Source organism: Budorcas taxicolor, chromosome 1 (genome assembly GCF_023091745.1).
Source record: "Budorcas taxicolor isolate Tak-1 chromosome 1, Takin1.1, whole genome shotgun sequence".
Classification (NCBI taxonomy): Eukaryota; Metazoa; Chordata; class Mammalia; order Artiodactyla; family Bovidae; genus Budorcas; species Budorcas taxicolor.
Window position 1 is genome coordinate 205,724,178 of NC_068910.1, and position 11,664 is coordinate 205,735,841.

The window sequence follows — 11,664 nt, forward strand, 5'->3', positions numbered from 1 at the left end:
TGCCTTGCTGTGGCCTCTTTGGGGGCCACCTGGTGCCCAAGCCAAGCGGCCCCTCCCACAAGCAGCCCTGCCACTCACCGCAGCGGTTCTCGTCCTCGCCACCGGGGCAGTGCAGAATGCCATCGCACCAGAGAGAGGGGCTGACACAGGTCCCGGAGGAGCCGCACTCCATCCCTGAGCACTCGTCCTCCACTTGCAGGGAAACAGAGGGAGACGCCCATCAGGTGAGAAACCAAGGAAACCCCCAGCCCTGGGGACAAGAGACAGCAAGCCGTCCCCCTCTATTTTAAAAGGAGGGAGTGGGTCCTTGCCGACAGCATATGTCAAAGGAAGCGGGGCTGCCCACAGCCATGGTGAATCCCCTAGGTTTATTACTTCCGGTTGGAGACGGATCCCTAACCTGGGATATGGACAGCAGTTCCCCGTGCCCCCTCCACACAGGTGAGTCCTGTGACCCATGATCCCCACCCCAGGCTGGTGGAGGAGGCCTGGCTGTAGGTATAGGAGTCCCCTGGGGTGGGTGGCCTCCAGCCACCACCATGTACACTGAAAAGCAGGAGACAGGTGTGCCCCGAGGTGCGGGTGCTCACGAGTGCCAGGCCCCACCCAGGGTCCTAAAGCACAGGGTGAGCTCAACACGCTTCTCCCCCACGTGTCAATACCACACGAAGGACATGGGATCTTGACAACCCACAGGCGAGGAAGTACGCCAACAGGACTGGCGGCTTCCAAGAAAGGTTTTCCAAGCATCTTATAGTCAAACAGGAAAGAGACGGGAAACTTCATGAGGGGCTGGGGGTGGGCCCCTGGTCCAGGCAGCAGGGCTGCTGAAGGGCCAGCACAAGGCAACTCAGCCCTGGCCCGCACTTACTGTACTTCCAGAGGAGGACGGCAGCGAGGATTGCTCCTGCCAGCAGGGCCGCCAGGCTGAAGGTGATGCACAGGGCTTTCTTGGTCTCTGCAGGAAAGGCAGTGAGTACACAGCTTAGTCACCTGGTTTCTTAGACTCTCAAATTTCATGCACTACTGTTATGGTGTATTTTACCAAGGAATAATACACTTAAATGGGGCTTCCCTGATAACTCAGTTGGTAAAGAATCCGCCTGCAATATGGGAGACCTGGGTTCGATCCCTGGGGTAGGAAGATCCCCTGAAGAAGGGAAAGGCTACCCACTGCAGTATTCTGGCCTGGAGAATTCCATGGACTGTATAATCCATGGGGTCGCAAAGAATCGGACATGACTGAGCGACTTTCACTTACTTACTTACTTACACACTTAAATATTATTCAGCCATAAAAAGAATGAAATTGAGGCAGCTGTAGTGAGGCAGATGAACCCACAGCCTATCACACAGAGTGTGAAGTAAGTCAGAAAGAGGGAAACAAACATCGTATTTTAAAACATATCTATGGAATCTAGAAAAACGGTGCTGATGAGACTATCTGCAAGGCAGGAATAGAGATGCAGACAGAGAACAGACTTGCGGCCACAGTGGGGGAAGGGAGAGTGGGACGAACGGGGAGCAGCGTGGACATATACACACCAGCACGTGTGAAACAGCTGGTGGGGAGCAGAGCACAGGGAGCTCAGCTCGGGGCCCTGCGGTGGCCAGAGGGTGGGGTGGGGTGGGGGCCAGGTGAGAGGCAGGGCCACGAGGGAGCGGACACATGTCCGCTTGAGGCTGCTTCTCTTTGTCGTACAGCGGAAACTAACACAACATTGTAAAGCAATTACATTTCCATTTTTTCAAAGTGACTTTTCTCTTTAGGAACATATCCTGGGAGGCCTTGTTTCTTCCACAGAGTTGAACTAAAGCTAACTTTTTGGAGAACCAAAGCAGGCAGCAGTGATATAAAGCAAACATACATTGAAGTTAAGCTCTTTAAAAAGTAAGATAGTCTTTTGGTCTCAAGATAGTCCAAAAAATGATGAATGTAAAAAAATTGGTTGAATGAAGGAAATATACCTTGCTCCAGTAACTACAAGCATAAGCAAAATAATAAGAACACTCCCCAAATCGTCATCTCCAGGGACATCCCTGGCTGTCCAATGGTTAAGACTCCAAGCTTCCAATGCAGGGAGCCCAGGTTTGACCCCTGGTTGGGGAGCTAAGATCCTGCAAGCCACAAAGCACAGCCATTCTCTCATCTCCGTGTCAGTGATACTCGAGGCAGAGAGAGAAAAGCCTCTTCCTCAAGGCACTTTAGGGAATGGATGGGCCAGAGTCACACTGACTCACTGACTCACAGTCACTGGCCTCGGGTGGCTATTTTCACCTTAATTAATTCTCATGTTAAATGATATTAAATCATTCTGTAAATTCAACTGCTTGATAGTCCCACATGGCCAGTGGCTGCCGTGCTGGACCGTGAAAAGGAAGGATGATCTATCACTGTGGGAGTATCTACAGCGCTGGGGTCGCCAGCGCTCACGTTTCAGCTAAGAAGACAAGCTGTAGGACAAGGTCACCAGTGTCCTCTGCTGCTGCTGCTGCTGCTAAGTCACTTCAGTCGTGTCCGACTCTGTGCGACCCCAGAGATGGCAGCCCACCAGGCTCCCCCGTCCCTGGGATTCTCCAGGTAAGAACACTGGAGTGGGTTGCCATTTCCTTCTCCAATCATGAAAGTGAAAAGTGAAAGTGAAGTCCTTCAGTCGTGTCCACTTCTTCGCAACCCCATGGACTGTAGCCTACCAGGCTCCTCTGTCCATGGCAGTTTCCAGGCAAGAGTACTGGAGTGGGGTGCCATTTCGAAACAAACCAACACGCCGCTGTTGGCCAGAGCCTAAGCCACAAGTCGTGCCAAGCTTCAGAGTAAGACGTCCACCACCGCCACCCCCAGCAGTTCCTGTGCAGAGAGCACCCCAGGGCCGGTGCTTCGCTCGGGAGATGGGTGGACAGGCAGAGGAGAGGAGAGCCAGGGCCAAGGCTCTTATACAACCTACTTCTCCTTAGCTCCTACAGGAGGACACCGGGCGGCAGAGGTGGAGCCCATGGGGAGGCCCTGCACCCCACCTGTGCCCATTTTTCCTGCCAGAAGTCCACCAGACCAAGAAGTCCAGTTTCTGGAGTCAATCGAACCACTGGACCTGGGCATGAACCCTCACCCCTCATTTTGTTACCACATTCTGCAAATTCCACAGTCTGTGCTTAAACCTGCTTAGGAATCACCTGCGGAGCCTGTTACCCAGAGATTCTGACTCAGCTAGGGGAGAGGAGGTGAGTCTCAGACCTACAGGCTCCTGGGTGAGGTCATGGCCGCCGGTCTGAAGAGTGCCATGTGACACCAGCCACGTGTTATCAGGGCTTGGTTCACGGTCAATGTGTCTGGCAGCAGGCAAGGTGGGGTCGCCAAGGAGGCTCAGGGGAAATTCCAAATGGTCAATTTGATCCATCAGTAAAGGGTGATTTCTTCCTTTGGGTGACTTCCCTGTGTGTCATAGTATCCAAGATAAGATACCATGCTGGTGAGTAGAAGGATATTAAACCAGGTGTCCTGAACCTTTCATTGAGAGGGTATCTTGAACTAGGTGTCCTGAACCTCTCCTGGACAGGGTGGCAACCTGCCCGGCTTTCACTAGGAATGTGGGCAGTGGGGGCCCCAGATCTCACTGCTGGTGGACAACTATTTCGGGATCAGTGTCTGGTCGATCAGACTGGACTGGGTACTGGTTTGCAGTTGTACCTATTTGGGTGTAGGTACAACTGACTAATCATTTGCTGCTGTTATTGTTGTTCAGTACCTAAGCCATGTCCGATTCTTTGCAATTCCATGAACTGTAGCATGCCAGGCTTCCCAGTCCCTCACTATCTTTTATAGTTTGCTCAGACTCATGTTCATTGAGTTGGTGATGCTATCTAGCCATCTCATCCTCTGCCACCCTCTTCTCCTGCCTTTAATCTTTCCCAGCATCAGGGTCTTTTCCAATGAGTCGGCACTTTGCATCAGGTGGCCAAAGTACTGGAGCTTCAGCTTCAGCTTCCAGTGAATATTCAGGGTTGAATTCCTTTCAGACTGACTGGTTTGATCTCCTTGCAGTACAGGGACTCTCAAGAGTCTTCTCCAGCACAATTTGAAAGAATCAATTCTTTGGCACTCAGCCTTCTTAATGGCCGAACTCTCACATCTGTGCATGACTACTGGAAAAACCATGTGTGTGTGTTAGTCACTCAGCCGTGTCCAACTCTTTGCGACCCCATGAACTGCAACCCTCCAGGCTCCAATGTCCATGGGATTCTTCAGGGAAGAGTACTAGAGTGGGTTGCCATTTCCTTCTCCAAGGTATCTTCCCAACCCAGAGATTGAACCTGGGTCTCCCACATTACAGGCAGATTTTTCACCATCTGAGCCACCAGGGAAGCTTCTGCCCATATGGACCTCTGTCAGCAAAGTGATGTCTGCTTTTTAATACACTGTCTAGGCTTGTCATAGCTTTCCTTCCAAGGAGCAAGCATCTTCTAATTCATAGCTGCAGTCACCATCCGAGGTGATTTTGGAACACAAGAAAATAAAATCTTGTCATTGCTTCCACTTTTTTCCCTTTCTATCCACCATGAAGTGATGGGACCAGATGCCATGTCTTAGTTTTTTTAATGCTGAGTTTCAAGCCAGCTTTTTTCACTCTCCTCTCACCTTCACGTTGTTACCAGTTGCTGATGTAGCCCTTCTGTGACCAATGTCAACTATTTGCCTCACAGGATTGTTGACCTTCGAGCCTCCCAAACCCAAACGCTAACACATGTATTAAGGTTCAGTGTGAAAGATCTCTTGCTAAAACAAACAGAACCAGGAAGATAAAAAGTCCCTTGTACTCTTGCTGAGGATCTCTTGACTTTGTGCTTTTTAAGTCACTTGCAAAATACTGTCAGGCTCTGACAGGCTATGTACTGCTTCATGATTCCAACTCTACACTCTAAAATTTAGAGACAAAATTACGGAGACAAATCAGTGGTTGCCAAGAGTTAGGGAAGGATGAGCTAAGACCATGAGGGGCTAAGACCAGCGGTCCTCAGCCTGGGTACCATGGACATCTTGGTTGGGCCATCCTTGGTGGTGGTCATTCTGTGCACTGGAGGATGTTCAGCATCATCACTGGCGCCTCCCGAGTAGATGCTGGTAGCAACCCCACCCCAGTTATAGCAGCCGAAACTGTCTCCGGACATCGCCAAATGCCCCTGAGGGCCAAAATCACCCCATTAGGAGCCACCGGTCTCAATCTAACAGCCACCACCAGAAAGACATCAGTGCAGAGACAAGTAATTTCTTGAACCAAGACGAACTGATGGAGGGAAAGAGAACCACACAGGAAAGGGGTAGGAGTAATTAAGGAGAAGGCATCACAAAGGGGTGGAAGACACAGGAATGGAAGAGAGTAGCGGTCGGGAGAAGGAAGGATAAAGAGCCGTCTGTGAAGCATGAGGGGGACAAGAAAGGACAGAGAGAGAAATCCAAGAGGGATGGCGCTCGTGAAGAAACTCCGGGAGATGGTGATGGAGAGGGAGGCCTGGCGTGCTGTGATTCATGGGGTTGCAAAGAGTCAGACACGACTGAGCGACTGAACTGAACTGAACTGAGGGAGTTCTGAGGAGAGGAATCTTCAAAGGGTACAGATAGAACCTGATGCCACTGTTTATGGTGCGTTGTTGGCACATGGAAATTCACCCTGTCATAGATCTTTAACTGTGTGAGTTGTATGTGAGGGTATGTGTTTCTCACAAAATAAAATAAAAATGTCATCAATGAAAATGTTCCTTGGGCCAGCCCCTATACTAGCTCTGTGCTCATATAACGGGCTGTACTCGTCCTGTCCGGGCAGTGCTTACCGCATCAACTTGCCTGCATTACAAGCTAGGGGAGGGGGCACAAAGGGAAGGGATCTGGATGGAAAGAAGATAAAATGAAATGTAAGGAGGGCAGACAAGGATTTCCCTGGCAGTCCAGAGGTTAAGACTCCGTGCTTCCGATGCAAGGGGCACGGGTTCAATTGCTGGTCACAAAACTAAGATCCTGCGTGCAGCATAATGGGGCCAAAACAATTAATTGATCAGTTGGAAGTTTGAACTACTGAAAAAGAAAGCAGACAAATGAGAGGGCATGAAAGACATGGAACTAAGGGGTGGGCAGAAGACACACCACCTACAGTCCCTCACCCTCTGTAAGACCTTCCAAGCCATGAGAAAATGTTGCAGATGCTTCTGGGCGACAACCCCACCAGCCACTTCCTTCACTGAATGCACAGCACTCATCAAGCACCTTGACCGTGACTTGTAGCATCCAGGAAATGCATACGTAGAGAAAGGCTGTTTCTTCCTGCGCTGGGGGCTTACCATCTACTCAAGATGACACAGTGGTAAACCACGCAGACAAGAAGGAGTTCAGAGAGGCTGGGTGGTACAGGCCAAGCTGGTACAGGAGCGTTGGTGGGAGATGAAGGTCTTAGCTGCTGTGTGCGTGTGCTGTGTGCTTGGTCATGTCCGATTCTGTGTGATCCCATGGGCTGTAGTCCGCCAGACTCCTCTGTCCAGGGGATTCTCCAGGCAAGAATACTGGAGTGGGTTGCCATGCCCTCCTCCAGGGGATCTTACCGACCCAGGGATCGAATTCAATGCTCTAGCATATCCTGCACCTGCAGGCAGATTCTTTAACACTAGCGCCATCTAGCTAAGAGGCTCCTGAAGGCCCCTGGGAGGTGAGAACCAGGGTCCACAACTTTGACAGAGACGCGGAAGGGAGAGGCATGCACACCAGCCCTGCAGACAGAGGAGAGCCGGCACCAAGCTGGTGGGGGCAGAGGGCACACTGGAGAAGGCAGACCCCAAACTCGGCTCCATTAGAGAAAATACAAGCAAAAAGGGTCCTACTTGAGGTGCACGCCGTCCTGGATGGAGGTTTGGGCTGCCTGTAGATTACAGGTGTCGAGGCGTGCGTCTGAACCCTTGGGGTGTACTGGGGCACCATGGGCGGGTAGTACTGAGCGGGGTACACCTCGTAGGCAGGGGGAGCCGTGGGCAGCTGCTGAGGGTACAAGCTTTCCGGCTGGTATCCATGGTTCTCATAGTAAGGCCCAACACCTGGTGATGATCCCTAAATGATTAAAAAGAAAATGAATGATACAAAGCTGTAATTATTCCAAAGCTTAAAGAAACATTCCACGGCACTCAGTCAATTCATGGGTTCAGCACTGCAGACTCCTATGTGAAAGTGAACCTCTTAGCTACTCAGTCATGTCTGACTCTTCCCAACCCCATGGACTATAGCCCGCCAGGCTGATATTCACGGAATTTTCCAGGTAAGAATACTGGAGTGGGTAGCCAATCCCTTCTCCAGGGGATGTTCCTGACCCAGGGATTGAATCAGGATCTCCTGCTTTGCAGGCAGATTCTTTACCAAAGATACCAGGGCATCTTTAAGTATGCCAAACCCTCACCTAGAATGAAAACTCACCAGGGTGTCCAATTAATTGGCAATAGTGTTTGGTTTTGTTTGTTTGCTATTCATTTTTTGAAATAAAGAAAACATAAGTGGCTGGCATTGAGACTGAGTAACAAACTAAAGAAAAAATGTGTAGAAGTCTGGGAATGAGCCGGTACCCCAGCCCCTGAGGCTGGGGTACCAAGTTATGGACTAGCAATACCAGAATTACAATGAGACTAATAAAAGCTAACATTAGAAAACTTACCAACTTGGGCATCTGTATTCAAGCCTCCTTAGAGCCTGACCATAACCTCCTAAGATGGTACAGGTGTGATGGGTATACTCAGACAGGAACGTGAGTGACAGAGGCTACGAAATCTACCTGAAGGATTTGCAGCTGGGGGCAGCTAGCTGCTCTGCTGCCTCAGGCATCCTTCCATGGCACAAGTGTCTGTGTGGACAGCACGTGGACTCTGGCGGCTCCACCTCTGAGTGGTATTTCTGGGGTGTAGCGTACACACACACAGACATGGAAGGGACGCCCAGTCGCTGCATCGCACTCTCAGCTCCATCCTTTGGCTGCTTCCTATCTGCTTTTCTTTTCAAATCTATTCTCTTTGTACCTAGCATTGTTTTCTTATCTAGTTGCTTCAAATTAAACGTTTTGATAACAAATAGGAACATTTTTTCATGAAATGGTAATGATCTGGGGGGAAGGTGTATCTGCTATGCCATAAGTTCTTTCCAAGATTTCAGCAATGCTGCGGTTGGCAACATTGATAAAGGTCCAGGATTTTCCAGTATTTATAATCAGAGTTATGATTATCAAAAAAATAATATTTTCTTTAACAAGAAGTATTGGTTTATGCTTTTTACCAAAGTTTCTGTTGGAACCTTGTGTGTGTGCTAAGCTGCGTCAGTCGTGCCCAACTCTGTGTGACTGTAGCCTGTCCTCTGTCCATGGGATTCTCCAGGCAAGAATGCTGGAGTGGGTTGCTGTGCCCTCATCCAGGGGATCCTCCCAACCCAGGGATCGAGCCCGTGTCTCCTGCTCTGCAGGTGGATTCTCCACCCCTGGGCCACCAGGGAAGCCCATTGAAATCTTCAGTTCAGTTCAGTCGCTCAGTCGTGTCCGACTCTGCAACCCCATGAATCGCAGCACGCCAGGCCTCCCTGTCCATCACCAACTCCCGGAGTTCACTCAAACTCACATCCATCGAGTCGGTGATGCCATCCAGCCATCTCATCCTCTGTCATCCCCTTCTCCTCCTGCCCCAAATCCCTCCCAGCATCAGAGTCTTTTCCAATGACTCAACTCTTTGCATGAGGTGGCCAGAGTACTGGAGTTTCAGCTTTAGCATCATTCCTTCCAATGAACACCCAGGACTGATCTCCTTTAGAATGGACTGGTTGGATCTCCTTACAGTCCAAGGGACTCTCAAGAGTCTTCTCCAACACCACAGTTCAAAAGCATCAATTCTTCAGCACTCAGCTTTCTTCACAGTCCAACTCTCACATCCATACATGACCCCTGGAAAAACCATAGCCTTGACTAGACGGACCTTTGTTGGCAAAGTAATATCTCTGCTTTTTAATATGCTATCTAGGTTGGTCATAACTTTCCGAAATCTCAGTGTTCTACCAACTAATTTTTGTGAACACTCTATGATAAAGTGGTAAATCTTTTCTTTAAAATGTATTTTCTAGCTTGTCATTTGCCTTTTAATTTTGGTTTTACTGTTGTTGTTTTTCTTTTCTTTTCCCACTTCTCTCCTCCCCTTATGCCTACTTAAAATCTGCCCTCTCCAAACCCCAACCCCCCAGGGCAACTGGGGACCCCAGGAGCTTGAGAACTTGCTGTGCTTCAGACCCACTCCTGCCCCCACAGCCCACCCACTGGCTAGGCTGCCCTGGGAGCCACACCTGCCCTCTTATCTAAATGTCCACTTGCAACACTCCTCCCCACTCAGTAACGCCTCCTCTTGTTCCTGGCTGTCTGAGAGCTCAGAGAAGACTAGTATTCTGAGCATAGGTGACTTAATGCTGAGAATTTTAAATGAGGCCTCCAGGGCAGCATGGTTAGAAAACAGTGAGCCAATCTTGAGTTTAATAACTCACCAACGTGCCCCTTCCAGAGTTCGAAGACTGCACCCAACACCAGAGCAGTAACAGAAAGGGAAAACAGAAGGTAATCTCTCATCTAAATGAGGAAGCCAGAGGCCAAAAAGCAGAACAGGTCTCCATCTGAAGCATCTGAGAACACGCTGACCTTCCCAGGAAAGGCGGCAGCGGGCACAGCGGTCTGACCCTGTGAGTTCCTGTACCGTGGGTTTGGAATTTTAAAAGGATCCAATGGAAACTATCAAATACAGGAATGGGGAAAGCAAAGGTCTGTTTTCCAAATAGAGAGACCTCTGTTGTCAACCACAACTTTTAGTAATCTAAATGTAAGATAAGTGAGATGCGATGGGGAAGGTACAGCCAGTCAGTCAGTTCAGTTTCAGTCGTGTCCGACTCTTTGCAACCGCATGGACTACAGCACTCCAGGCTTCCCTGCCTATCACCAACTCCTGGAGCTTGCTCAAACTCATGTCCATCGAGTCAGTGATGCCATCCAACCATCTCATCCTCTGTCGTCCTCTTCTCCTCCTGCCTTCAGTCTTTCCCAGCATCAGGGTCTCTTCCAATGAGTCAGTTCTTTGCATCAGGCGGCCAAAGTATTACAGTTTCAGCTTCAGCAACAGTCCTTCCAATGAGTATTCAGGACTGATTTCCTTTTGGATTGCCTGGTTGGATCTCCTTGCAGTCCAAAGGACTCTCAAGAGTCTTCTCCAACACCACAGTTCAAAAGCATCAATTTTTCAGTGTTCAGCTTTCTTTATGGTCCAACTTGCACGTCCATGACCACTGGAAAAACCGCAGATTTGACTAGATGGACCTTTGTTGGCACATATTTTCTTTTCTTTCTTTCACCTTTGTTGGCAAAGTAATGTCTCTACTTTTTAATATGCTGTCTAGGTTGGTCATAAGTTTTCTTCCCAGGAGCAAGCATCTTTTAATTTCATGGCTGCACTCACCATCTGCAGTGATTTTGGAACCCAAGAAAACAAAGTCTGTCACTATTTCCATTGTTTCCCCATCTATTTGCCATGAAGTAATGGGACCGGATGCCATGATCTTTGTTTTTTGAATGTTGGGTTTTAAGCCAGCTTTTTCACTCTCCTCTTTCACTTTCATCAAGAGGCTCAAATGTAAGGTACATTTGTATCCAAAGTGTGTGTTTGGGGGGGTGTTTCAGGAGGGGGCGGCCAGCCCTTTGCTTCAGCTATGGCCTCTCACAGGATTCCAGTAAGTGAGGCTACACTGTGCTCGGCTGGCCACTGGTGTCACAGGCATGCTCTTTTAACTGGGAAAGAATCGTCCTGCAATGTGGGAGACCCGTGTTCAATCCCTGGGTAAGAAAGATCCCCTAGAAAAGGAAACGGCAACCCACTCCAGTATTCTTGCCGGGAGAATCCAATGGACAGAGGAACCTGGTGGGCCACACACAGTCCATGGGGTCACAAAGAGTCGGACATGACTGGGTGACTAACACACACACACACACACACACACGCCCTCTCACTACCATCCTGCCTCTGTCTCCACATCTCACCCCTGCCCCCTGCTCCATGCTGATCAAAGCAGGAAGAACCTCATCACCCACACAACCCCTGCAACTGTACAACTGCCACGCGGCTCCCCCCGCCCCACTCCTGATCACCCTTGAACCCCAGAATGCCTTCACAGCATCCCAAGCGGCACAGGCATCCAGCAAGCAGCTCTGACATTGCTGACCAGCACACGCCGCCACTGGAAAGAGCAGAAGGAACCCAGGACAGGGCAAGGCCAGGGAGGTAATGATTAACCACTTACTGAGTTTAAAGCCATCCTGATGTTATCAGCAGCATCGGGTAAAGGGAGGTATTTGGAACGTTCGAGTTGACCTAGAGGAAAGAACGACAGGACTGTTTTGCTTCTGTGCCTGTGAGTTTGCTTCTGCGCCGGTGAGTTTGCTTCTGTGCCGGTGAGTTGGCGGGAGAGGAGATGGGAAAGAACCTGAACAAGCCATATGAGGTGAGAGGGAAGTTCAAGAGGGAGGAGACATGTATACGTATGGATGATTCATGTTGATGTTTGGCAGAAACCAACGCAATACTGTAAAGCAATTATCCTTCAATCAAAAATAAATAAATTTTTAAAAGCAGAAA

At 49.6% G+C, this 11,664-nt stretch overlaps 1 protein-coding gene across 1 annotated transcript in view; it reads right to left on the reverse strand.

Annotated features, from left to right (window-relative positions):
* Nucleotides 1–11,389, reverse strand: part of TMPRSS2 (transmembrane serine protease 2) — a 37,354-nt gene extending 25,965 nt beyond the window's left edge. Inside the window, exons 1-4 of the mRNA XM_052645693.1 lie at nucleotides 11,330–11,389; nucleotides 6,862–7,084; nucleotides 872–958; nucleotides 79–192 (exon numbers count right to left, since the gene is read on the reverse strand). Of these exons, the coding sequence (XP_052501653.1) occupies nucleotides 79–192; nucleotides 872–958; nucleotides 6,862–7,084; nucleotides 11,330–11,344 (439 nt within the window). The 5' untranslated portion in view covers nucleotides 11,345–11,389. The remainder of the gene's footprint in view (nucleotides 1–78; nucleotides 193–871; nucleotides 959–6,861; nucleotides 7,085–11,329) is intronic.
* Between the last annotated feature and the right edge of the window lie 275 nt (nucleotides 11,390–11,664).